The sequence below is a fragment of the Prinia subflava genome, chromosome 17 (genome assembly GCF_021018805.1).
Source record: "Prinia subflava isolate CZ2003 ecotype Zambia chromosome 17, Cam_Psub_1.2, whole genome shotgun sequence".
NCBI classification, from domain to species: domain Eukaryota; kingdom Metazoa; phylum Chordata; class Aves; order Passeriformes; family Cisticolidae; genus Prinia; species Prinia subflava.
In genome coordinates this window covers 978578-1006026 of record NC_086263.1, presented here as the reverse complement: position 1 = coordinate 1006026, position 27449 = coordinate 978578, and the positions used below count along the sequence as shown (strand labels likewise).

General features: G+C 53.8%; 1 protein-coding gene across 5 annotated transcripts in view; it reads left to right on the top strand.

Moving 5' to 3' along the window:
• Window positions 1-27449, top strand: part of LOC134559682 (ankyrin repeat and fibronectin type-III domain-containing protein 1-like) — a 247861-nt gene that overhangs the window by 45276 nt on the left and 175136 nt on the right. For 2 of the 5 annotated variants that reach the window (XM_063414711.1, XM_063414709.1), the window contains exons 1-2: window positions 23453-23503; window positions 24251-24331. The exons of 1 other annotated variant lie outside the window; for it this stretch is intronic. In XM_063414711.1, the coding sequence (XP_063270781.1) occupies window positions 23481-23503; window positions 24251-24331 (104 nt within the window). In that variant the 5' untranslated portion in view covers window positions 23453-23480. Of the gene's footprint in view, window positions 1-23450; window positions 23504-24250; window positions 24332-24514; window positions 24669-27449 lie in introns of those variants that run through there. 2 more of the 5 variants (XM_063414710.1, XM_063414713.1) reach the window with 2 other exon arrangements.

The following is a 27449-nucleotide window of genomic DNA, read 5'->3' as shown; positions in this document are numbered from 1 at the left end:
CCACTGGAACTGAAGGCTGAGCTGGGTTTGAGGGTCTGACAGTGAGACCATGGTGTGACAAAAGGGCAGGGAGCTGTTGCCAGTGAGCTGGGAACCAAAGCAGAGACATCCAGCACTGGACAGCTTGGGCTAGGATGCAATCTTCCTTTTTTCCTTCCTTTTTCTTGTTTCTCCACTTTTTCTGTTGAGGTGTTACAGCTGGGGAGACCTCTCCTGTGCCCTGAAGCCAGCTTGGCACCAGGTGGGGAGTTGTTGGCACCTGGGATAACCATGCAGTAAAGCAGAATCCCAGGATGGTTTGGGTTGGAGGGATATTAAAGCTCATCCCATTCTACCCCCTGCCATGGGCAGGGACACCTTCCTCTAGCCCAGGCTGCTCCAAGCCCTGTCCAACCTGGTCTTGGACACTGCCAGGGATCCAGGGACAGTCACAGCTTCTCTGGGCACCCTGTGCCAGGGCCTCACAGGGAACAATTCCTTCTCAGTGTTCCATCCATCCCTCCCCTCTGGCAGTGAGAAGCCATTCCCTGTGTCCTGTCCCTCCATCCCTTGTCCCCAGTCCCTCTCCAGCTCTCATGGAGCCGTTTTAGGCCCTGAAAGGGGCTCTGAGCTCTCCCTGGAGCCTTCTCTGCTCCCTATTCTCCCTTTACCCCCAGCTCTCGCAGCCTGGCTCCAGAGCAGAGGGGCTCCAGCCCTAGAAGTAGCCCAAGAGACCTTCCTGAGCCCTGCCTGGGAGGGAAAGCAGCACGCTGAGTTTTGCCTGCAGGCCTGTGGGAGGGGACACATCCCGACTTTCCTCCCGTGGGGGTCACACAGTGCCGAGCTGCAGCGCTGAGCTCTGCCTGGCGTGCAGGGCATTGCCCGGCCCCTGCCCCAGCCAGCTCCTGTGCCACGGCCCGGCCTGGGCCTCCCGTGCAGGGGGAAGTGCAGCTCTGTGCTGCTGTCATGGTGCTCCCCGGGACTCCCCCTGTGTCTTCCATGAGCCTCGGGCAGTGAGAGACCCGGAGGCAGACACGTCAGATGGGGCTCTCCAGCACTGAGGGGCCAAAACACAGCTCCCAGAGCTGCCTGAAGTGCAGGCAGAGCTGGTCTGGCTGCTGCCAGCTGCCGCAGGGGACAGCAAAGCTGCTCAGCCCTGCAGGTGCCATGGTGCTGAGAGGTGGGGCTGAGGTGTGCTGGTGTCTCTGCTTGTGCAGGGGTGCACGTTAGGGTGAGCTGCGGTTCACAGGAATGTGATGAACAAATCTTTGGTGTACTTCAAGCTTTTTTTCTCGTTTGGGGATACTAAGGGATAGATTCCTTGGCATTTTAGCTGAAGACAACCTGTGTGTTCGTACGCTGATGAGAGCAGATGTAGGAAGTAGCCTGTTCTGTCACACATTTGTGATGCTGGTTTTAGGTATTTGACAGGGAGAACCACGGACCTCAGTGCGTTGTGCTCACCATCTGCTCTCCCAGGCAGCTGGTAACTGATGCAGAAGTTTCCATTTCTAATTAATTTTCTCTTTTAAGCAAAAGGTGTTTCCCTCCTGTCTGTAGTTGCTGTTTCCTAGCAGTGCCTGTACAGAGCACTTGCTGTGAGTTATTTTTCTCACCACATTGACATCAGGAGTTTGGAAGTTTGGGGGGTTTTCTGCTGTGGAATGTGGCTGCTGTGCTGGACCTCCTTCCTCCACACTGTAGGCAAGGTGTGCTCTGTTTCCCCTGTGTCCTGGCACATCCTGACACACCCCAGTGGGGTGTTTGTAAAAGGTGTTGCTCCCCTCTTTTTGGGTAAGGGCACTGAATTATGGTGGGAACCCAGTGGATCCTTAACCCCGACTGTTAGGCAGAAACCTCCTTGGCTAAACCTTCTGGCCAGCTAGCACTTAAATGTTGGGGTTTGAATGTGCCACATGTTCAGTAGTTGTAGTGCCTTTCCTGGTGTGGTCCAGGCTCTGGCAGGATCCTGGGATGCCTTGCAAGGGCTGGGGTGTTGTCTCCCCACAGCTCTTCACACTGCTCATCCCCTGGTAGGTGCTGGGGCAAGGTTGGCAAGGTTCAAACCCCCAGCCCTGGAACGAGCCCCCTCCTTCCCCTGCCCCTGTGTCAGGTCCAGTGCTTGTGTGGCCGTGGGTTGAGTCAGCTCACTCCAGTGCTGAGGAAGTGTGCTTGGACTGGGTTATGTTCTGGTTCTCAGCAGATCAGCTGAGCTGACTCATTTCTGCTTCTTTCTACTGGTGGTGTGAGTTTCACAGTGTGACACAGAGCTGTCCCACAGCCAGTTCCCATCAGCCTGCACAGACACCTCGCTGGGGTTTCCCTCCCCTCTGTCAGCACGGCAGCATCTTTTGAAGGCAGCAGTGAGGTAAAGGTGGGAGGAATAGAGGTGAGAAGAGCTGATGCTGCAGATGGTGCAGGATGCCAGGGCTCGCTCCTTCTCTGCATCCTTTGTCTGCAGCAGCAGAAGCCTTGGTCTCACCACACAGGGCTGTAGTGTCAGCTTTGAACCATGTGTTCCTGGCGTGACCACAGTGTGAGCATGTGGAGCACAGTCCTGGAAGCAGTCAGGTTCCTCAGGGCTCATGCTGGAAAGTGGAGGCTTTCCTGGAAGCCCGGTGTGTGGCTGCCCCAAGCACAGCTAATCCCACCAACTTGCAGGCCTGTGGGTGTCCCTGAGGTGCCAGAGCTTAGGGAGCTGATGTGAGTGCCCTGAGCAGCTCCGTGAGTGGAGCTGTGTCCCTGCCGCCTGCACGTGGGGATGCGAGCAAGGACAGCAGTGCCTCGGAGCTGTACGGCAGCAGAGTTCTTCTCAGGTGAGGAGTCTCACCATGCAAGTGCTCATTTTGGTGGCACTGACCGTCTGGATAATTGTCCTGCCCAATGGGGCTTTAAATATTTTGCCTATATTGTGAAGGATCGGATGTGATCTGCTTTGTCAGTTGTCTTATTTTCCTGAAATAAGTCAAATCCCTTGGGTGCTATTTGGGCTCTGTACTCTGGCAGTCCTGGAGGTTTTAATTTTATACAACTAGCATTTCAGAAGTTGTAGAGGTTTGTTTTGACTTTGTTTTAATTATATTGCTATAACCTGGGGGGAATCTTTGGCCTTAATTTTAATGGAAAGCCTTATTCTGAGTAAATCCAACATCCCTGTCTAGCTGGTGATTGTGCTGTTCAGAGTTTCGACAGGAAAAGTTAAAATTTTACTCCAGGCTTGAAGGTTTGCAATCATTGACTGCAACAGGCAGGGCCAGCTCAGTAGCATAAGAGGATTACATTAATCTATTGTTTGAGAAAGAAGTAAGATTTTAATAGATTCTGTTTTGATGCAGAAATGGGATAATTACTGCTTGAGAGGTGAAAAGAAAATGGTTGGAGGTAGAAATGGTGCCTGGTGTTGGATCCTAGGCTTGTTGAGGATGTCTGTGTCCCTCTGGGCCAGTGCTTCCTGAAGGATGTGGTGCTTGTTTGGGGAGTAGGGGGGATTCAAATTCCCATGGGGTCTGAGCACCATCTCCTTCTGGAACAGTCTCTCTGCCACACAAACCCCAGCTGCCAGCTGGGTCTGCTGCCAGCTCTCAAAAGTCCAGGTGAGCTTGAGTTGTGAAGCCCTGGGAAGGAGAGGTGCTCAGCACTGTGCCTCCACATCCCTGGGATCAGTGGGAGTATTTCATACAAATGAGAGGGAAGCTGGGGAGGGATCAAAATTCAATCAACAGCCAGGTATAGGAGATCACTTCATACACAACAAAATGAGAAGACAGTCATTTCCCAGAGAGGCTGTTGCATATTAGTTAGATATTTTTTCCCTGTGAGGGTCTTGAGGCCCTGGCAGAGGGTGCCCAGAAAAGCTGTGGCTGCTCCCGGATCCCTGGAAATGTCCAAGGTCAGGCTGGACAGGGCTTGGAGCAACCTGGGAGAGTGAAAAGTGTCTCTGCCCATGGCAGGGGGTGGAATGGAATGAACTTTAAGGTTCCCTCCAACCCAAACCATTCTGTAACTCCATGATTCTATGATTTATCCATAATTCCTTTCCAAGCAGGCCATGCCAAGTGCTGAGAGGGAGATGGTCAGGTGCTCATCCTGCTCATTTTGTTGTGTATGAATTGATCTCCTATGCCTGGCTGTTAATTGAATTTTGATCCCTCTCCAGCCTGTGCCACTGGTGCCACCTCCCTGCCCTGGTGAGCCCCATGAGGGGACACAGCAGCCGTGGGCAGTGCCCAGCAGTCAGGGGTGGTTTAGGAAGCTGTGGGCACAAGGCTCACAAGCTGTGGAGCAGTAGGGGCACACTGAACAGCCACCACAGTGTGTACAGGACCAGGAGAGGTGGGGACAGCACAACACACAGTGAAAATTGTGTGGCCAGGGTGGCTTTGCCCCATGGGCTGGCAGCTGGGCACAACCCCTCCTTCCCTTTTCTGCTTTGACTTTCTCCAACCACAACAATCTGAGTCCTGGCCTCTTTTGGGAAGCCTTGGGGTTGTGTTCTTGCTAAGGACACCCTTGTAACCATCCCCCTGAGTGTGACAGGGGTGGTGGGGACACAGTTGTCAGGAGCCAGCTGTGGGAGGGGGCTGCTCCTCCTTGGAGCTCTGCTGTCTGTGGGATGTCGGCAGCTGCATCGATCCAGTCCCCTGCTCTCCCAGCCTGGAGACTGCTTGCTCCATATTGATTATATTTTTTTTCTGAAGACTGATGAAGTTTGTTGGGATCTAATTGCATGAATTATTCTCCTTTCCATTTTCTGAAACCCTTGATCATGTTAATAAATTTTCCAATTTTTGTTTCGGGTTTTGCCAGGGCTGGTTTTTCAGGGAAGAACAACAACTGTTGTGCAGTGAGCTGGGTCTGTTCCCAGGCTGCTTGAGTAAGTGGGGATTATACAAGTCCCAGTTTGTCCCTCTTGGACAAGCTCAGGGGGCTCTGTCACTTTTGATTTGAAAGAATCAGAGAATTACAGAATGTCCTGACTTGGATGGGACCCATGGGGATCACTGAGTCCAACTCCTGGCCCTGCACAGACACCCCAGCAATCCCAACCTGTGTATCCCTGAGAGAGTTGTCCAAGCACTCCTGGAGCTCTGGATTATTCACTGGGGGTCAGGGTGGATTTCAAGCAGTGGGGGCAGAGCCAACGGGGCTGCTTTTGGGAATGGTTCAGCAGAGACAGCACCCCTTGCCAGTAGGACATCTCTGCCAGCTCCAAATGTCCTCAAATTATCCTGCTTTTGTTTCTCCTTTGGCTGTGTTTACTCACATCACCTCACTGTTGATGTTTCAGACTTTCTTCAGTCCTTTTGAACTCAACAAACTATTTTTAGGAGGTATCAACCAATTTGTTCTCTCCTTTTTTTTCACTTAGCAGGTATCTAAAGGCCTGTGTGACTCCTCCAGCTGCCTATGCTGCTGGCTGCTTTTCCCTGCCCTTATCTCTTCCTTGCAAACCTGAGCCAGGTTTTTATGCAGCTGTCAAGGAGCAGCACCAGGGACAGCCCTGCTTTGGGGGGTAATTATCCCTGTGTGCCCATGATTTAACTGCACAGTGCTGAGAGGGGGAAGAACCTTTTGAAGTGGGATGAAATAACCTGGCAATTTCCATCGGTCTGGCGGGTTAAAAAAGGAATTGGATTTCAGGAGCGTGCACATCCCATGCTGCTCTAAAAAGGGACAGATGCTGATCAGCTGCTGCAGGTGGGTTACTGGATCAGCACTGGCATCTCTGTGCTGGGAGCTGGGGCTGCCTCTGTGCTGCCATGCTGGATTTGGTGGTGATTCCACCTCTGCTTCCTGGGTGCTTCTCTGGGAAGGTGAATTTTCATAGAATTATAGGAAACATCCACGAGGATCATGAGTCCAACCCCTGTCCCTGCACAGACCCCCCCCAACAATCCCACCCTGAGCATCCCTGGCAGCCCTGTTCAAACACTCCTGGACCTCTGGCAGCCTCGGGGCTGTGCCCATTCCCTGGGGAGCCTGGGCAGTGCCAGCACCTCTGGGGGAAGAACCTTTCCTGAGATCCAACCTAACCCTCCCCTGGCACAGCTCCAGCTGTTCCCTCAGGTCCTGTCCCTGTCACAGAGAGCAGAGATCAGAGCTGCCCCTCGGGAGGAGCTGCAGCTGCAGCTGAGCTCTGTGCTCCATCTCCTCTTCCCCAGCTGAGCAAACCGAGTGCCCTCAGCCTCTCCTCCTATGGCTTCTCCTCCAAACCCTTCCCCATCCTTATAGTGCAACGCTCTCCCTGTGTGATTCTATGTTATTTCTAAGAAAGAAGGTATTTTAATTTAATTTTAGAATGAGAGTATTTTACCTTAATTTGGGCAGCACATCTGGGTTTGCTGCTGGAATTATAGTAGTTGTGCTAAGTGATACATTGGGTAAATCAGTAAATTGATGTGGTAGGTACTGGCAGGGATGTGTGTGTGTAATGCAATAGAGCTGGCAATTACAGCAAAGTGCCTGCTTAGACTGAAATTATTGAGCCTCTTGCACACTCTGCACTTTATTACAGCTGTGTTGAGATGTAGCACTTCCCAGAGGGCTCCACAGCTCTGCCAGGAGGTATGTGTCGCTCCCAGAGCTGTGCTGTTCCCAGAGCTGGCTCCAGGAGCCTCCTGACGTGCTTCTCCAGGGCACTGGGCACCAAAGAAGACCTGCAGTGTGTTGTGCCCACTGTGGGCTCGTATTTGTGCAGAGCAGGCCACATTTAGAATCCGGATGAAATGCTTTGATGAATTCTGAATGGAATTGTTTAGGTTGGAAAAGTCCTCCAAGATCACTGAGTCCAACTGTTACCTCAGCACTGCCAAGCCCACTCATGTACACTCATAGAGAGGAATTTCTTTCCAATATCACATCTAATCCTGCCCTTGGTCAATGGGAAGCCATTCCCCCTTGTTCTGTCAGTCCAAAGTCCCTCTCCAGCTCTCCTGGAGCCCCTTTAGGCCCTGAAGGGGCTCTGAGGTCTCCCTGGAGCCTTCACTTCTCCAACTGAACACTGCCAGCTCTCCCAGCCTGGCTCCAGAGCAGAGGGGCTCCAGCCCTTGGGGTATCTCCATGGCCTCCTCTAGATTTATTCTGGTATCTCTTGTGCATCTGTTTCTTAAATCAGTTCATACTTGCATTTAACATTTCTCCACATGCACATGTTGATAATTGGTTTTGAACATCCTGTGAAATAATGTATTCTAATTTTATTTTTAGAGCCATCCCAAAATATTTGATGATTCTCTGGTATGCTGGGTTAACCAGCTGTGAAAAATCTGGCCTCAGTCACTGTGGGTGTATTTAAAATAGAGTGGAAGAAGTTTACTTCCTAAACTCCAAGAATTAGTGCTCAGAATTAAAAAAAAAAAATAGTGATTATCAAAATTCTTCCAAATTGGCTGAATGATTTTACTGGGAGCTGATGTGTGACATCAGTAGGCAGTTTTCAGCAGTTTGGAAAATTCCTGCCCCAAAGTTCTCTGAACTCCCCATGGTGCTTTCCCAGGTAGCTTGGAGAGGCTGGTCCCTCCCCAGCTGGCACTAAGAAAAGGATCGTGAGAAGTTCTCTTCCACCTGACCTGAGGACACAGATGTTCTTGGGCAATTAGGAAGCTTCCTCTCACCCAGTTTTGGGGATCTCAGCAGGTGTTTTTCCCTTGTGGGGAGAGGGACTCTGATGACAACAGATGGAAACTGGGTTACCAGGACTCCCACGGTGAAATGACCCCTTCACCACAGGACATCCTGGGATGAGCAGGCAGCAATGCCTCCTGCTCCAGGCTCTGGTCCTGGTGAGCTCCTCAGGTTCCAGTTCTTCCTTTGGCCCACCTGGCAGCTTTTCTTGACTGTTCTGCTGTTGTCACTGCTCAGTGTCCCACCTCCAGTCTAGGACTCCACTGGTGCATCCTGCTGTGCTCTGTTCTCTGCATTGCTGGGGTTCTGCTCTCCAGGTATCAGCCAGCCTGGGAAAGGGACAAGGGAAAGGGAGCCTTAAACCAGTCAAGGTTTGGCTTGTAGAGATGGAGTGCCTGCTCCCATGATGGCTTAAACCTGTTTTAATTGCTTCCCCCAAACACTGGCAGGTCGGGTACTGGGGAGCATCCCCTGTGCTGTCCTGGAAGAGGGATGAGCTGAAGGAGGGAAGCATGGCTGAAGGAGGAACAGGATGGGCTCTGCACCAGCTGCTGAGTGGCTTTTAGGGATTCAGCTCTCCAGAAGAGCCAGGGCTGGATGTGTTTAACTGGTGTTGAGTGGTCTAGGTGTGGAGTGAAACTGGAGCCCTGAATAAATACAGTTAGGGCCCTCTTGGACTGTAGGAGTGCATGGAGGAGCTGTCACATCAGAAGAACCCCCTTTTCCTCTTTTCCTGCTTCTGCCTATCCATTTTTAAGAAGTGTAATTGGAGTGGAAGCTGCTTGGGGATGCCACAGAGATGTAACCAGATCTGGTTTGCTCACAATGGGCTCAGGAGCATAGGGACTGGGGGCTGCAAGGAGTCTCTAGGAATGGTGCAAGGGCCACTTTCCAGGGCTGTCTGGCTTGTCCCACTGTGCTGCCTGGCCACAGGATCTGGCAGAGAAGCTTCTCAGTTCACAGTTAAGATGACTGAGCTGCTGGGATGTAGCTGTGATGATTTCTGACTGAAAAAGCATTGTGGTTGTTTGTGAGCTGGGACCGATGCTGGTTCCCATATCTGTGATGGCTTCACTGTGTTTGGAGGGTTGTGAAATGGGGAATGCTGCTCTCCAGGGCCCAAAGCAGTATATGCACAAGAATGCGTGAGATGACCCAGACAACCAGGCTCTGTTTGACTTGTGGGTATTTTTCTTCTCCCAGATGCTGCAGCCAGAGGTGTGAGATGCCTGTGCCAGGGCTGGGTGATGGCTGTGCAGCCGTGCTCAGCATCCCCCGAGTCCCAGTACCAGGCGGGTTCTGATTCCTGCTTTGACATCTCCTCCACGACTCCTCTTAAAAATCAGTTTATGTCTCTGCAAATTAAGCCACTGTTTCTCCTGTGAAGTGTTTCATGCCATTGATAAGTGGAAGTGGGAAGCTGTCGCATCGCTGAGTGTGTGGCTGCAAACCCCAGCACAGCAGATTGTTAATGTGAAATTAGAGAGTTCAGCAATATCTTGGCAGATTGCCTCTGGTGCCTAATAGGAGGCACGGAGCTCCTCTGGGAGCCAGCTGGTGTAACAGCCCTGTCTGAAGGGCTGACCACTCCTTCTTTGAGCAAGGAAGGGCCTGAGGGCTGTTCCATGTCCTTGGGGCAAAGGAGACAGCCCTTCCCTTGCCCCAAGGCACCAGCACAAAAGCAGAGGCTGTAACTCAGAGGAGTGATGTGGGAGCTTGTGGTGCCTCTGTGCCAGCGCTGGTTGTGCTTTCAGCCAGATGGGTCCCATCAGCCTGGTCCAGGGTGCCTGGGGTACGCTGGGGGGCTGTGGGGCTGCAATCCCTTCTGGAGTATCACTTTTTGGGCACAGATGGAGGTGTTTATGGAGTTGTCTGAGCTTTCAGACATCGGTACTTTCAAAGCCACCACCCCCATATCTAGAGGTTTCATGAAGGTAGTGTTTCCTCCTGTTTGTTTTCCTACTGCTGGCACTGTTGGGCTCACGGACTGAGCTCTGCAACCTTGTTGGGAGCCTGACTCCCTGCCAAGAGCTGTGGCTCCTACCTAACCCCCACCGGAGGGGAATGTGTGGTGTCCTTGGCTGTAGGGTGTCCCCCATGCAGCTGGAATGCTGGGGAAGTCTGGCTTGTTCCTTGGATTTTGTGCCCACCAGTCTGTGGAATCCTCCTGCTGTTTTTTTCTGCAGTCTTCCAAATTGCCCTTTTGTCCCCAAACAGTTCTGCTTTTCAAATGCCAAAGGAGGATCCCTGGGGCAGCATCGCTGCTCCTCTGCCCTCCCCACAGGTGGAGGGAGGAAGAGAGGGATTCAAATTAACGCCGCTCTTCCTCTCCACTCTTCCTGCTGCCCTCTCCAGCCCCCTCTCCTTGGCATGGCTCAGGAGCAGGTAACATCACCGCTGCCAGGTGACCCCGCTGTGCTCCTCACACTCCCAGGTGTGTGTGCCTCAGCCCGGTTTCCTCCGGGAGAGCCGGTGCTGTGCCTTTTTCCATAGCAGGGAAACAAGACTTTGTCCCCTTCTGCCTCCCCTTCTCTGATCTCCCCCTCGGCTGCTTCCCGCTGCCTCCTGCCAGTTCCCTCCGCTCTCCCCGGCTCCTCCGCTCTCCTCCGGCTCATCTGACCTCCTTTGACGTGTTGCATTTCACCGTGGTCGGTAACGGGGAGCCGATGGCAGATAAGAGGGGTGACCGTGTTACCGGCTCCCGCCGCGCCGCACGGAGCCAGCCGGCGGATGCTCTGCCCTCTGGCAAACCCAGCGATTTGGGGAAGCGCCCTGGACCTCTCCCCAGCTGCGGCGGAGCCCATCGGAGGGAGAAGGTGGGAGCCGGGGGAGGGTGTCTGTGCGGAGCAGTGCGTGAACAGCTCTATTTCCCCAGCTGCGAGAGGGGAACAGCCCCCGCTCTCCCTCTCCGTGCGTGCCCGGGAGACCGTGTGCCTGCCCGGTGGAGGTGCCGGCAGGGTCCCCCGTGGCCGCGGGCCCCCCCGAGAATCGGCAGCCCCTGCTTTGTGTGCAGGTCCGCGGCGCTGGCTCTGTCTGCCGGGATGATTGTCAGCGCCCGGAGCGGGGAGCCGGGAGCGGGGATGGTGCGAGCAGATAATCGCCCCCCGAAAAGCGCGGGCGGGGGCGGGGAGGGGGACGGGACTCTGCCGGTCACAGCAGCGGCGGGGGCGGCCCGGGTGTCCCTGGCCGTGCTCCGCGGGGCGCACCCGCCTGCTCAGGCATTTCATTTCAAAGGGAAAGCTGAGCCAGAGTGTACAGGAAAGGAAAGAGAATAAGGGAGGAGGGAAGTGGAGGTCAGGAAGGGCTCTCGGTAACGGATGGCCGTCCCTGGTGGCGAGGGGGCTGCTTGCAGGGGATGGCTCTAAGCAGGAAAATAGCAGTGAATGCAGGTTTATTTTTTAACATGGCATCCACACAGGAGGGATAAAAGGGTGTTCAGGGAGCTTGGGGCTCTGCCAGTTGAGTTGCCACCAGTTGTCCTTGCTGTTTCCTCTCTTGGTATGGCTGGGAGTTGCCGTCAGACACCCCTTCCCCTGGATATGCTTCACTGACTTGAGCTGGCTTTGCTCCGTGGGGCTGGGGCAAGGTTTGGGTGTTTTTTTTCTGAAGCCCTTGTTTTTTCTCCGCCCAGCTGGCGTCAGGCGCCGAGGATGCAGCGACAAGTGCTCCTGACTAGGGGAGGGCTGGCAGGAGGATTTCCCTTCGGGTTTGCAGCATCCCCGTGTCTGCTGTCTTCTGTGGAAAGGCTTTGTGCTGGAGCGTGGGGAGCAGAGCTCACAGGTGACCTCTAACTGCATCAGCCTCGCTTGCTTTAAATGCCTGTGCCTCTCCTTGGGTTCAGGTGTTTGGTGACAGGCTGGAAAGTCATGGTAGGTAGGTGCTGCTGGCAGCTGAGGGTGTCTTCTGCTCTGGAAAACAGGGAGAGAGGAAAACTGGTGGACTCTGAATAGCCTTGGGAAGAGCAAGCGAGGATCCTCTCCGCGCTGTAGGAATAGACCCTTTAGAAATTCATCTGAGCAACCGATTTCCTGGGGTTTCTCATCGCCTCTGAGGTCAAACACCATCCCCTTCCTCATCCAAGGGCCACCACAGCCACCACGCTGGGCCATCTTCTCAAGAGGGCAGCTCCTGCACCTGCCCGCTGCCACTCGCCGTGGGGGCTCGCAGACCTCTGCCAGCGCTGCCGAGGGACCCTTTCCAGCGGCACTTTTAATTTTGTCTCTTCGTCCTTCACTCAGCTCTGCAGCATCACATGAAATACATGTGCAGCCACCAGCTGCCCTGAGCCGTGACCTGCGCTTGGCTCAGGGAGCCAGGACTTAGCACCCTCCAGATCCGAGGGCTCGCTGGAGCATGCCGTGGACTGTCCAAGTCACTGGTGGCTGAACTCCTCCTGCCCTGCGCTGGGACCCTGCAGCCCTGCTTCGTCACGGTGCCGAGGGCTGGCGGAGCGCACGGGGCAGCGGGCACGGCCGGGGTGTAGCATGCACGAGCCATGGCTTCGTTTGGGAAGCTGACGGAGTATTTCAGCCTGAGGAAGTCGAGGCCGGAGCTGCGCTCCAGGCGCTGGGGCCGGCGGAGTGGGAGCTGTTGCTGTAGTGTCACCGAGTGCAGGTATGGGGTGGCAGTGACCCGGCTGTCCTGGTGCCTCCGTGTGTGCTGTGGGATGGTGTGTGCAGTCCTTGGTGCTTTGCTTTCTGTTTTCCTCTCTTGGGGCTGGGAGGGGGCCGGGAGCGAGCCAAGGACTCTGGAAGCATTACCCCGTTCCTGTCTGGAGCTCCCCCATAGCTCATTGCTGCGGGATGTCTCTGGCCGGCTCTGTGACCTGGCATCGATCTCCCTGCCCAGGGCATGTCCCAGGTGTCTGTGGCACATCCTGTGTGTCTGCTTAGGTGACCACGTGCACCTGTACCTGCCTGCCTCTGCCTGGTGCTCTCTGCTGTGCCACTGCACTGTCCCCTCATAGAGGAGCGAGGTCATTGCACCAGAATCACCCTTCCCTCCACCTGCCCCATGCAAAGGCCTCTCTGCAGGGGCAGCAAGAAGTGGCTTCTCAGGTGAGGTGGAATCTGTGTGTATGAGGTGAAGATGGAGCCTCCTGTCACGTAGGGAGTGTCTGGGCAGTGGAGAGGGGAGCTCCTCTGGGCAGACAGACACACGGTTCATTAGCAGCTTGTTTGGGGTGTGGATTGATGAGGGGATCACAGTGGGGATGGAGAGGGTGGCATTTGGGCTGACTGGAAATCCTCTAGGAGTGTGTGAGTGCTCAGAGTTGTGTTGGGGGGTTGCACACATCCTTGTTTTCCATGTAAACACAGTTACTGCAATTAAGAAAATTGCTCTGTGCCTGGGTGGCTTCTCCTTGGATGTTTTGTGTAGCCTGTAGGACAGGGCTGGCACTTGGTGCTGCTCTGGGCTCTTTCCCATTTGTGTGGGCTCAGCCTGAGCAGTGTGTCCCCAGATCTGCTGACCTGCTGTGGGGTCACAGATGTGCAGTGTAGGTCTGTGTAGGGACACAAAGGGTAAAAAATAACACCAAGTTCACTTACCTTCCTCCCTGGTTGTTGAGCGCTTTGTACTCTGTAAAGATAATTAAGATATCTACAGATTCCAATGAAGTTGAGCCCCTCCTGCTGCTGCCTGCGTTGCTGCTGAGGCGGTGAGGCTGCACAGCCGCCGCTGTCTCCCCTCTTCCCGCGGTGGCTGAAGAGCAGTCGCCTCTTCCCCGCTCACTCGTTTCTCCGGAAACGTTCCTGGCACAGCCAGGAGCTTTGTTCTGCTCCTTTTTGGGTTTGTGGACAGAAACCTTGGTTTCTGGTTTTTGCTGTCCTGATGTGGAGCTGGGTGTGAGGAAGGTCTGTTGTCCAGGTGCTGTGGAACACAGTGTGTGCCTGGGGTTTGCTGTGTGCAGCCAGCTGTGTGCCAGTGCCTGGCCCAAGGGAGAGAAGGAGGTGCTGCCCCCGTGCATGGGGTGCTATTGTCCTGGACCTTGGGGTTCGGGGTGAGTTGGGTGGTTCCCTCTGTGATGGGAGATGTCACGGTGCCTTTCTAGCTCTGGGATGTGAGCCACACGTCAGCCACACAAAAGTGGCATTTGATGGTGTGTAGTTCACGTACCAAAATTTCCAGGGGATGCTGGCTATGGATGTGGGACTCTGGTGGAAGGCATCCCTGCCCATGGCAGGGAGTAGAACAGGATGAGCTTTAAGGTCCCTTTGACCCAAACCATTCTGTGTCCAAGTTATCCTCTCATGCAGGACTGTGCCTCACTGTGTATCAGACATGGCCACCAGGGCCACTGCCTGTCGGGGCTCAGCTCTGTGTGGGGCTGGGGACCCCCTTCCCCCAAGCAGAGGTCGTGTGTGTGCCTGGGTGCTCTGGTGTGGCCAAGCTCCAGTTGCACGGAGCTGTGCTCTGCCTGTTTCGCCCCCTGGGCTGTGCAGCTGCTCCAGGGCAGCTCCTCTGGGCTGGATCCGTGTGTGGACAGATTTCCTGGTGCCCCTGACCCCCACAGTGACAGGGCTCGAGTGTATCTGTGGATCCCGAGCCCATTCCCTTGATTGCCACGGTTGATTATGAAAGTAAAACTAAGCGTTGATTGAAGTGTGGGATGCTTTCAAATCAGTGTCACTTCTCACTTCAGCTGCTTGAGCTTCTGCCTGTTTCTCCCTCCCCCCCAAGTCTGTACCTTGAGAAGCCTCAGGAAATCTCCACGGCTGAGATCCAAAAGCCAACACAATGCAGCTGCCTCGATGTCTGGCCCTGCCCTTGCTCTAGATGGTGCTTCTTCCAGCTCTGTTGATCAGCTTTCTGCTTTTACCTCACTTCTTCACTCTATTGTGGGCAAGTGAAGCGTTGAGATAAGATCCTCAGCTCCCGCATTTCCACGTGCGTGGATGTACCACAGATCCTGCACCCCAGGTTCAGCAGGGTGGTGTCTAACAGCCTCAGCCCTGGTCTTGCTCAGGGCAGCCAGGCTCCCACCACGCTTCCCAAGGCTGTATAATCCCCTGGGACCACAGGGAACAGACGTAGGCAGGTACTCAGTCGAGAGCATGCACTGACTGGAGTTATTAAATTCTAAATATAGTGGTCCCACGCATTCTCATAGGACCTAACAGAAATCAGCAGGTGTGCAGTTACGGTTTTAAATAATATTCCTGCATTTTTAAACTACGCCTCCAGACAAAGCAACATGAGTGAGCTGGGATGAGTAAGTCTGCTGGGCTTGAGACTTTGTGGGCTCAGGCTTGTGTGCAGAAGTAGAACCCAGCAGGAGATCATCTCACTCGAGATACTTTGGGCAAAGGCACTGTTTGCAGGAGCTCTTCAGCCTCTGCCCTCCTGCTCTGCCCCCACCTGTAGCACAGAGTGTGTCCTGATTTGTCCCTCTGTGCTGTGTCAGCTGGAGGCTCCTCCAGCCTGAGCCCTGTGCTGCAGGAGGGGCTGTGGCACGGCTGCCTCCTGTTATTAAATCAATCAGCTGGACAGTTGTCCCTGGGGCTGGGAGGCCCCAGGTGTGACAAGGAGGGGATCAGGGTGTCCCCAGTGCAGCTGTACTGGGACAGGAACTGGCAGTGTGAGTGAACACCTCAGCCAAGCCCAGCCCAGGGGAGCAGCTGATTTATTTGCAACAATTTTTTTCTGTCTAGCAGGGGCAGTGATGAATGAATGAGAAACTCTGGCTGACAGGCTCCGGAGCAGGACTGCTTCGTGAGGGATGGAAGCCCAGAGCATCGCAGGGATGTGAGGATTTGTCTGCAGAACTGGGTGCAGGTGCCTGGGGGTGAAGCACAGGAGGGCTGGGGGGTGCTTGCTGACGTCTGGGGAGTTCTTCTTTGTGTTATCTTGTGGTGCCAGCCTTGAGGTGCCCAGCTCTGTGTGTTTGGAAGGGCACAGAGGATCCGCTCTGGGATGGAGGAGAAATGGAAGGGAAAGACAAGTTATACTAAATAGCTTTTCTTTTAGTGAGCTATTTGTAAGCTGGAAGGTCTGGACAAATGATTTTGGGTTCCTGCAGCTTTTGTAAAGTGGATCAGAACATCACTGTTGTGTTGTTGTGCTGTCACTGGGCTGAGAGAATGCCCCTGCCCCACTGTGGGTGAGCCAGGGAGGCTCTAGGGTGGGCAGGAATTCTCTGGTGATGGCACTTCCCAGGCTGCTGTTTGCTGCCAGGGCTGCTTAGCAGTGAGCCTGCCTGGCAGAGCCCTGGGCTGGGACCCTGGGGGCCTGCAGTGATTCTGGGAGGACAGGGATCACATGTAAGAGTTAACAGGTGAGGGAGAATTTCTCAGTGACACTCTTGGAGTTGTTCTCAGACTGGATGCAACCCAGGAAAGCAGAACTGCCTGAGAATGCTGGTTCTATCATCACAGAGGTGACCTGCAACAGTAACTAATTCATTTAAAAAAACATTGAAAATCCCAACTGTAAGTCATTAAAAATCCCAAGTCCTGTCCAGGAGTGGCTTTTGAAAGAAATTTTCTCCTCTAGACAGGGACTTGTGGATTGATTCAGTGGCTTTCAACTGTTGGCCCAGGACTGTTCTGAGATAGATCCATTCCTGGCTTCGGGAAGTTGATGCCTGTTTCCTCTTTGACCTCTCCCCTTCTCTGTGGTGCCCAGAGCCCCACACAGTCCCAACAGAGGGGCTTTGATAAGCTCCTCAGGAGATCACTGCCTAGTTATGGAAAAGAAGATATTCAGGATGGGGGAATAGAGGGGGAGATTTGTGCCTGAGTTGGGATCCTGCATCCTTCTCCTGGGGGACACCTTCAGCCCTGGAGGCAGCAGAGCTGACAGCCCCAAAAACCTGGGGTGGAGACCCTGTGTCCTCAGTGGGCTCCAGGAGAGGAGCTTTTCTCTGGCTTGGGGTGGCCTGTGGTGAAAACTCAGCATGGGGAAGGGGGAGGAGAGGAGTTGGGCTGTGCTGGGCCTGCCAGTGGTAGCTTTAGGGTTCCACGGCCCTTTTTCCTCAGTACCTGAGTTGGAAGTTGGTGTTAATTAACAATTAATTAGATTATGTAAGAATTAAATTACATAAAAATTCCAATTTGCTGGGCCTGGTTTTGCCCATGTCATTAGATAATCTCCAGCAGAAGAAGGGGTTCTCAGTGTGATGCTCCATCTTTGTACTCCTGGGGGTCAGAGGTGTTTCTGTTGCTCCCAGGGTCAGAGCCTGTCCCAGGCCCTGTGGGAAGCTGGACCAAGGAGCTGCTTTTTGCCATGGGAAGCTGTTACCTCCACTCCTTTAGGAGTCTTTTCCACACTGGTATCCTGATCCGTGTCCTCGCTGTGCAGTGTGATGGGTTTTGATGTAGGAAGGAGTAGTGGGGAATGTTTTCCTGGCAGGATTGTGCTTGGTTGTTTTTCGGTGCTTAAAAATATCTCCTCACTCTGACAGCACGTCTGTGTTCAAGCACACGATTGTGATGAGGGACAGGAGGAACTGGCAAGTTTTGGGGCTGGGAAATTGCACAGAGGGAACAAACAGCTCCTGTGTTAGCAGCACACAGGGTAAGACAGGTAAAGATGGCACATAAAGATGCCCAAAGGGGCAACTCTGAGGGCTGTCCTACATGGCTGAGAGTTTGACTGACTTTTCCTACTTTGATTTGGCACATTTTGAACAAAATCTTTCTGCTTCCAAATGACATGTCCACATGGAAAAATACCTGCATTTTAAAGGAGAAAACTAGCAAGGAACTTGGACATGTTGTGGGTTAAGTGGAAAGTAAGTTTCCATTTGGAATTAGTCAATAAGGTGTTTGTGACACCTGTACTCCAAACCTCCCAGTGCTGACACCACCCCTGTCTGCAGAATGGCCAACAGGAAAACGTGTGTGGCTGTCTGGATTCCTGTTTTTTGCTGCAACAGATCATTGTAACCTATGAACAAATCGATGCCCATTGCCACTGCATGGAAGTGGTCAGTGCTGGTGCTGGAAGTCCTAAATCCAGTGTTAGTGACTCAGCCCACCCCTGCTTCTCCGAGGTGCTGATCATCCATTAATCCTCTTAACTGGGGCAGGCAGCCCAGCCTCAGCACTTTCACAGCTTGGCTGGGCAAGGAAAGAGCTTCAGGAGCTGGAGGTGCAAACTTCAGCCTCATTCAGCTGGAGGTTGTGGCGACAGGTTTTGAGGTGCCTGAGGCTGCACAGCTCTGTGTGGGGCTGTCCTCAAGGGCAGCCTGTGTCCTCTGGGGTGAGGCTCCTTTGGAATGATGCTCCAAAGACTGGAGCCCCTCTGCCATGGAGACAGGTTGAGAGCCGGAGAAGAGAAGGCTCTAAGGAGACCTTAGAACCCCCTTCCAGTCCCTAAAGGGGGATTATAAAAAGAGGGAGAGTAACTTTTTATATGTGCAGACAGTGACAGGACAAGGGGGAATGGCTTTAAACTACAAGAGGGGAGATTTAGATTAGATTTTGGGAAGGAATTGTTCCCTGTGAGGGTGGAGAGGCCCTGGCACAGGTTGCTCAGAGAAGCTGTGGCTGCCTCTGGATCCCTGGCAGTGTCCAAGGCCAGGTTGGACAGGGCTTGGAGCACTCTGGGATGGTGGAAGGTGTCCCTGTCCATGGCAGGGGGTGGAATGGGATGGGCTTTAAGATCCCTCCCAACCCAAAGCATTCCATGATTCTCTGCTGTTTCCCACCTTCCCTGTGCCTGGCAGGGTCACTTGTGCCCTTCAGCTCACACAGATGCCCCATCTCTCCCAGTGCTGGAGTCTGTGGTGAGCTCAGGGCTGAGCCTTCCTCTGCTCTCCTCTGTGCCAGCCTCTCCCCAGGCTGTGTCCCCGGAGTCTCATGGCAATGACAAGCTGTCAGACGTGAACGACTGTGAGCAGAGTGGCAGTGCCATGGGAGGAAATGGCTTTTAACTTTTGTTGCTTGATTGAGCTGCCTGGGTTTTGTATCTTAGACCTAAAGAAGCCTTTTGGCTTTGTTCTCCCCACTGTTTGCAGCACCGTGCCTGGGATCTGTCACATAGGCGCTTGGGGAGCACATGGAGAACTCTGTCTTCCTATCAAACCTGTCTTTGCAAGGGGCCTTTCCACCAAACCTTGACCTATCCTGGTTCTCCGTGGTTTCTGTGCACTGGGGGACACCTGGGTGCATTCCCAGTTCCAGCCCCATGGATGTGGTCTCAGCACCACACAGTTCCTGGTCTCACTATGGGCTGTAGCTCTGTCACCTCCTGTGCTGCTGGGGTGCAGGGGGAGATGATGTGGACAGAGCCAGGGATGCTCTGTGCCTCTGCCTCTTTCTGCTCCTCAAAACCCTGCTCCCATGGCTCTGTAGAGGGATGTTTGAGATCTGTGCCATAGCAGTGCATGCAGGTGTGGCCTGGGAGCTGGCGGGAAAGCCTCCTGGATCTGACAGACTCAAAAAGCACATCCGAGCTCTCAGGGTCATCTTTTTGTGGTTTGGGGCCATGTTGTAGCTAAAGCCAAGGCTTGCACCCAGTGTTCTCCATTTCTGCTTGGCTTCCAGTTTCCTTTGAAAGCCAATCTTTGGGACAGGAGCTGAGCTTGGGAGCTGCCTAATTTCTGCTCAAGCTGAAGCTCATCTTTGCCTGGATTAGGCAGAAAAAGATGAATGGACATCCTTTATTTTGGAGTGGTAGTTGGATGGGGTAGTGGGAGGAAGGGAATGAAACTGGTATTAAAGGGAATTACAGACAGAGCGTGACTGCAGGAGCCGGCTCTTTCAGCAGAAAGCCTTGGCCTGTGAGTCACACTTTGCTCGAAAGGCTGTTGGATTCCTGATTCCCGCTGTTTTGGCACTGAGTCACAGCTGGGTGGGGGCGCAGGTAGGAAACAGAAGCACCAGCAATCCACACCGGGATTTACGCACGGAGGGAAGGAAGAGATTCCAGACAGCATGGGGAATGTTAGCAGCTTCTGAGGGGAGTGTTGGCTGGCATGGGGAGGATTCTGAATGGGCTGTTCCTGGGTGCCCTTCTCTTCCTGCTCCTGACTGTGCAGGGCAGTCCCTGGGGAGTGGGGGAACACTGGGAAGCCCCCAGGATATTTGGGCACACAAGGCAGCCCCTGGGATGTGTGGGGACACCCGTGAGCCCCCAGCGTGCAAGGAGACACTGGGCAGCCCAGGCCCTGGAGTGGGTGGCATGGGTGGCTTTGTCACCCTGCTCCAGGTGGCAGTGGGAGCAGGGGGGGCCCTGGCAGGCACAGGGCAGCTGTGGGGAGCTGCCTGCCCTGTAGCACCTGGGAAATGTCCCGCTGCATCAGCATCACCTGGGGGTGAAGGGAAGGGGCTTGGTGTCCTTGTGTCACGTTGGGCTGAGTGGCACGTGGGGACAGTGGGAGGATGGAAGTGTCAGAGCTGTGAGTGCCCCTGGGATGGAGGCAGAGCCCGGGAGCAGGGAGGAGATGGCACTGGGATTTGGAGGCACAGAATATGTTCTATCCACCCCCTGGTGCAGGAGCCTGGCACCCTCCTGCAGGGAAGTTTGGGTGGGTTACGTCCTTCAAACAGCCCCTTGGTGGGGGAAGAGCCCTCCTAGGAGGAGAGGGCTGTTCCAGGGAGAGCACCCAGCTGATGTTGTCCTGCAGGAGGTGGGCTGAGGCAGCTCTGGGAGAGCTGGGGAGGAAGGGAGAGCGGATATATCAACAAAAGAGATTTTCTCTGGACCCAGGAAGAAGCATTTCAAAGAGGAAAGGAAAAAAGGACACTACTGTTGGGAATATTTCAAACGGGAAAGCTAGAATACTTACTTTAATAATTAAAACATTTTTCCCCCCACAAAAATTCTGTGTTTTTTTCCTATAGGAATAGTTGGCAATTATACAAATTAATGCAAGATATTTTTAGTTTGCATTTTTGGATTTTTTGATGGAAAGAATGCAAGCAGGAATAAGCAACTCCTCCTGGTTCCCTGGCTGTAGCAGCCCCTGGGTGTGTGTGCTGCTGCCTGGAGCATCCATGTGCTTCCACAGGTGTTTGGAAGCCACTGGAGCTGGCATTTGTTCCTGTTGGCTGCTTGGATGCTCTGGGCCCTCTGCTGCCTGCCCTGTGTGCAGGATTTGTGTGGCTGTCTCTGGTACATCTATGTTTTGGCTGCAAATCCACGTTTACAGAAAAAATGGAAAGCTCCAGTGCATTTTTATGTTGCTTTAAAGAACAAATAGATAAAATTTATCACAGAATCCCAGGATGGTTTGGGCTGGGATGGAGCTTTCAGCTCACCTCGTTCCAACCCCGTGGGCAGGGACCTCTTCCACTATCCCATCCAAGCCTTGGACACTTCCAGGGATGGGGCAGGCACAAGTTCTTCACTGGGAGAGTGGGAGGCTATTCCGGCTGAGGATTTTAGGGGAAGTTTTTCCTGCAGGGATGTGTTTCCCCTGGCAGAATCTGACTCTGCCTTCCTCTGTGGGTGCTGAGCTGCAGCTGCTCACAGAAGTGGCAGACTCCCCATCCCTGGAAGCATTGGAAAAATGTGTGGATGTGGCACTTGAGGACATGGAAGATGGTGGTGCTGCTGGGTTGGTTGTTAGATTTTATAATCTTAGAGGTCTTTTCCAACCTTGATGATTCTGTGATTCTCCAGACAGCCTGGTAGCTGAACCTGTGCCAGGGCTCTTGTCTGGAAATAGGAGATTTTTGGGCTCTGCTTCCTTGCACCCCATGGCCAGCCCCCAGCCCCATGGGTCGGTTCCTGCTCTGCAGCAGGGCCCTGGAGCTGGCTGGGACCCAGACCTGATTCTGCCCTGGGGGAATCCTGTCCCTGAGTGCTGCTGCCCAGGCTGGGCTTCCTCTGGGCTGTTTGCTCCTGTTCTTCCCCTCACAAGACAGATAAAATCCATTATCCTGGCCACGAGCAGCTGCTGGGCTTTGCCAGAGCTCTGCTCCCAGCTCCCCTCAGCCCCCATCACTCCTGCACTGAAAACCCTCTTTTTAAGGAATTTTACTGTGATACATTGGGAGCATAACAATTTCTTTCTGTTCAGTGAGCTTGTCTGTCTGACCATGGTGGTGACCTGCCTCTTGTACTTCAGAGCAAAATGAAAAACAGCCTAAGGCTCTGGTTGAAAGGTGGTGCCCAGGAAGGTTTACAACATGCCTATGATTGATTATAAATCTGCTTTTTGATCAAAACATATATGAATAATTATTTTTGCCAGGGATTAATAGTCAGAGATGGACCAGCTCGGCCCCTCTTTACCTCCAGTGCTGGAAAACTTGGTCATGCTGCAGGAATTATAGGATTTCAAGCAAACCAAACAGCTACACCAGCTGTCTGGACTGTCTTTCTGTGCTGGAGCACGTCAAATTCAGGCCTGAAGCATCTCCCCTGTGGTTGTCAGGAGCAGCAGTATCCTTTCCAGGATGATCTCAGCAGCTTTTTGTCTCCTCTGTCGTGTGACTTGGATTTTGAAGCAAAAGGGGAAACCAGTCCTGTGTCATGAGACTGGGAGCAGAACCAGGAGCTGGGGGGTGGTGCAGCAGCATCTCGGCTCCAGTCCTGCTCCAGGGGTGCTGTTGGCAATGCAGGGTTGCTGCGAGGAGGGCAGGGGGTGGGTGCTGGAGGTGACTGTGATGCTGAACCCCTTCCCATCCTCCCTGAAAGGTGTTTCTAAATGCAAAGGAGGGCAGTTGCGTTATTTATCTTGTAAATTAGCCAACCTTTTAACATCCAGCCGGATGATGTTTGTCATCCATTACTTGTGCTTCATTAGCTTTTGTCTCCGAAACGTTTCAGAAGAGACAGGAGCTACATAAACAACACAAAAGAAAAGCCGGGAGCCAGGGCACAACATCTTCAGCCCGGTCTGGTGAACCTGAGCAGCGGGAGGCGTTTGCTCTGTGCTGGCCCTGGCAGGAGCTGCTCCCCTTCTCTCTGCCCCTTGCTGTGCTCCCAACCACGCTTTGCTGTGTCTCTCCTGCCTCGGGGTTGGCCAGGCTCTGCTGTGTCCCTGGGGGGGTCACATCCTGCCAGTGAACTGACTTTCAGCGTGGAAGCAGCTTCCTTCTGCATCTCAAACACTCTTCTCTGTAAGCCTGACACCTATTCCTTCTGGAGATGATCCCTGAGCCTCTTGTGGAGCATCCCAGATGCCTTTGGCTGTCCTGTCTCTATCTGGATGGCAGAGCCTGGCTATAAGCACGGGGACACTGGGACAGTCACCATGCTGGTCCCTGAGGATGCAGGTCATGCTCTGGAGCTGCCAGGAGGGAGGGTGCTCATCTGCTCCATTGTTGTGCCGGGGTTTATTTCACCATCTCTCTCTATTTATCAGAGAGAACTCGGTGAGCAGGATAAATGTTCATGTTCCACGAATGCTCCTGTTCTTTCCCTGGCCCTAGTGCATTTTTGTCTTTGGACTTTTTGTTGTGCAGGTGCAGCAGGTCTGAGCTGGGCTTTGCCAGAGCCTTTCCAAGCTCCTGGTCTCTGCTCTGTCCCTGTTAACAGGGTGTGATCAGGGCAGCAGGAGGGCAGGGAGTGCACAGGGCTCCTCTCACCTGCGGGATGTGGAGGGGATGGTCTGGTGGTACCACAGGGACAGAGAGTGACAGAGAGGGCAGGGTGACCACCAGCAAGGACCCCGTGGGGTGCTCCTGGGCTGGGGAGTAGAGGGACCGTCCCTCTGGCTGGGGATGTCACTCACTGCCTGCAACAGATGTGGAAAAAAGGGTTCTTTTAACAAAGAAACCAACATACTTTGGAGTGAATGAATGGCAGTGCCTGGCTCCAATGTATTTCCTTATCCGTTCAACAATTGGATTCTGGTGAATGGTGAAATGGAGGCGTTGCTACAAAACACAGCCACAGCTCACAGTTTGAGTGCTGACGTGAAGGGGTTGTGTTTTTCCACCTTGTTTCCCTGGGGATGGCTTTGCCCAGCTTGGCGTGCCGGGATGGTGTCGTGGTGGTGCCAGGGGTGAGTAGCAGCAGCAGCTCTTTAGCACTGGGGAAATACCTGGTGGGACAGTGGCTGGTGTGACACTGGCTGTCACACACCTAAGAACTCAGGGCTTTTCAGGCAACATCTGCCACAAAAAGAACTTCTGGCCCTTTTCAGGGCTGTTTGGTACTTTGCTCCCAAGCTGCTGGGTGCTGGGAGCAGGGCTGGGCTTCAGGCACAGGGAAATGCTTCTGAATGCTCCTCCAGGCAGCTCTGAAATGTTTTCCTGAGGGCTGTCTTCAGCACAAGGGGTGTGTGACCCCCTGTCCTACCCTCCCACACCCCTGTGAATCAAAATGCAGTTTGTAGGAACAGGAGCAATTACTCCCTGGATGCTGGCAGTGTTTAGTTCAGCACTCAGGTGATGGCCCACTGCAGAGATGCTCTGCAAGTCGGAGAAGTGGCAGGAGAAGAAGCTTTTGGAAAGCAGCTGGTGGAAATCGCGGTATTTACCAGCTCACAGCTGAGCCTGGGAAGGTATTTTTATAGCTTCACGTGGTTGGTTTTCTCCTTTTCTGAACTTGCACACTGAATGCTGTTCTGAGTTTTGTTTTGCTTTGAAACTGTCTCACAGTCAGATGAAAGATGCTCTGTTTCAGCTCTCATTTTCCACTCTCCACACACATGCACTGGCCAGCCAGAAAGGAAGGTGTTTTGTTTGGGTGTTTTTTGAATGTGAAGGGAAGATTTCTCAGTGATTTTCTCTGGCTTTGTCATCCACAGGGTCACTGGAAATAGTGCTTGTGACTCACGGGTTTGCTCACAGCTGATGAGGTTTTCAGAGCAAACTGGTGATTTGAACAGGTGAGGATGCCCTGCGAAGGCTCTGCTCTGCCAAAATCCTCAGGCTTTGGTTTCCAAGGCTACTGTGTGTGTTAGCAGTTGACTTCTTCCTCTCACATTCCTTCTCTAGGCTGCACCACTGCTGTGTGATCCCCTTAAACTGCATTCCCTGCCCTCCATAGGCTCCTGCCGCTGCTTTGGGTGTTGGACTGCACCGAGCCACATCCCAGAGGCTGCTGCCACTGCTGCCTCGTGCTTCTGTCCAGAAGAGCTTCTGAGGCACAGCAGCCTCCCGTGCTTCCCCTCTCCTCCCACTGCTGCCTTCTCCTGCAGAGCCCTTTGCAGAAACCAGCTGCAGGTAGATGTTGGCTTTCTCCTGCTGCTGTTGGGATGGAGATGGAGAAGATCCTTGCTCAAATCTCTGCTCAGCCCCATGGCTCACAGCAGAGCACTGTGCACTGCTGGGGTGTCAGAGGCACAGTTGTGCCTTGCTTTGGGAGCTGGGCTGGCCTGGTGGAGTGTCCCAGCTGCTTCCTTCAGGAGCACGTTCTGTGTCTGCCCTGGGCGGGGGCACAAAGTGGGGTGAGGCACCATGGCAGGACAGGATGAGTCCTGTGCCGTGGAGCTGAGCACTGTGGGGAAACCTCACAGAATCCCAGAAGGGTTTTTGTTGGAAGGAACCATAAAGCCCATCTCATCCCACCCCCTGCCATGGGCAGAGACACCTTCCACCATCCCAGGTTGCTCCAAGGCCTGTCCAAACTGGCCTTGGACCCTTCCAGGGATCCAGGGGCAGCCACAGCTGCTCTGGGCACCCTGTGCCAGGGCCTGCCCACCCTCCCAGGGAACAATTCCTTCCCAATAGCCCATCCATCCCTGCCCTCTGGCAGTGGGAAGCCATTCCCTGTGTCCTGTCACTCCCCAGTCCCTCTCCATCTCCTGGAGCTGTTTTAGGCACTGGAAAGGGCTCTGGGGTCTCCCTGGATCCTTCTCTTCTCCAGGCTGACCCCCTAACTCTCCCAGCCTGGCTCCAGATTAGAGGGGCTCCAGCCCTCAGAGCACCTGTGTGATCTCCTCTGGACTTGTTCCAGCACTCCCACATCCATCATGTGCTGAGGCCCCAGACCTGGATGCAGTACTCCTCCTGCCCTGGCTGTTTAACACCCTTGTTTGCCTTCGGGACTGCGAGCCCTCTGGGACCTGTGTTCTCCCCCTGTACCTGTCACACCCAGCTGCATGTCCACAAGCTGTTTCAGGAGTGGATGTGGGTGTTTTGTTGATTTGTTTCCGTTTTGCAGCCATTTTTTGTGTTGCCATGGGGCTCAGGCTGTGCAGGAGGTGCATCCCCCTCCCCACAGGCTCCTTTGAGAGGGTGTTTGGTGGGTAATGGCTCCTCCTGGCTTGTAACATCTCTCATTTTCCTGAATCCAGCTGGAACCCTTGCCGAGTTTTTAAGGTCAGGTTGCTAAGTTACACCTCCTTGGAGGAGTGGGCTGAGGAGTGAGCAGCCACGGGCTAGGAAGATCTGGTTGCAGTGTCACTGCAATAACTGGGCTCTCCTGGCCCCTATCCCTGCCACCCTCTCAGCCCGTACCACATTTAGCTGTTCTTCCTCAAGCCTTCTGCTTTATCAACTTCCTTAGCTCAGCAGATTTAGTGAATTAATTGACTGAGGGGTTAGAGAAGCCCCCTCCTGTGGGATGCTGTGCAGTCCTTTATCTTCTCTGTCGAGAAGACCAAATTTTTGGTTTGAATTTTGGGTCTGTGAGGTCTTTGGCACACGTGTTGACCCCCTTAGACCTTGGAAGTGGCCTCATATATTCTTCACAGGGCATATGGCTGTCACCAAGCCACAGGTCTGGAGCAGGTGGGCATGGTCTGGAGTAGCTGCTGCCCTGCTCTGCCCCTTTGCCTCCTTAGTCTTCCTCCCCAGATTAACCTCCTCTTCTCCTTGCTGTGTGCCACCAGCAGCCTGCCTCTGGGAAGGGATTAGCACAGTGGATGCTCAGGTTTGTGTTGGGGCTGCTGGGACTGGGTGCTGTGGCAGGATGAAGGCTTCTCTGTTCCCAGGGGTGGGACATCTCTGGAGGGTCACTGTGCTTGGGCATTTCCAGGACGTGGGCAGGAGGTTTCCTTGGTTTGTTCCTGGGAAAATCATATAAATCAGTGAGGCTTTTGGGGGTCCTTTTTGGATAGTGAGAGCAGTGGGTTTAGGGTTATTTTCTCCTCCTGCTGCTTTCTCTGGTGCTGCTGGGGTTCTGTTGGGGCTGCTGTGGTGACTGCCCCATCCTGCCCTGGGGAGCTGCAGACTCCATGCTCTCTGAGTTGGGCTGGAAGTGCCCTTTGGAGAACAGCTTCTCCCACACAGAAATGAGCTGGGAGAGGAGGCTGGAGGTGTGTGCAGTTTGTTCCCAGCTTGCAGGAGGGCTGCAGGAACTGGCTTTTAATTTGCATTAAACTTTTCTTTCTCCTTCCCTCCCATCCTTTTATCTAAGCCCTTCCCCTCTCTTTCCTGGTTTGGAGGACATCACCATGGGGAAGGTGCTGGACACAGCACAGCTTTGCAGATGAGTTGTGCTTCTTCCTTTGCTGCTGGGTGCCAGGAGCTGGGATGGGGTTGCTGGAGCAGCCTTGCCTCTGCCTGGCACAGTCACTCCTGCCCCCCGGCTGCCCCAGCGGCAGGGACCTGGCCCTGGTCATGTTCCCACATTTCCCCATCTGGCTGTGGACTGGGGGGTGACAGAGCTGTCACTGGGCTCCTGCCTGAGCTCTCACAACCAGCCAGGAGGATTTTTCCACCCCTGTCATGACTCGATTATGTGCTCTCTTTCCTACCCAAATGCCGAATGGCAGCTAAATATAGGCTGTAACAGTGTTGATTGTGGCTTTTCTAATTGGGCTTTACACTCCATCAGAGATCTTTACTAATGGGATGTGGCATCCTTGATAGCACCCAGCTGGGACACCTGCTTGGGAAGCAGACGGAGATGCAATGTGACCTCCCAGTGCTGTCAGTTGTGCCTGGCAGTGGCTGCTGAGGCCTCTGGAGCTGTGCACCAGCTCTGGTCTGGGCTGGGATCGGGTTAATTTTTTCCCGTAGCTGGTCCAGGGCTGTGTTTTGGATTCAGGAAGAGAACAA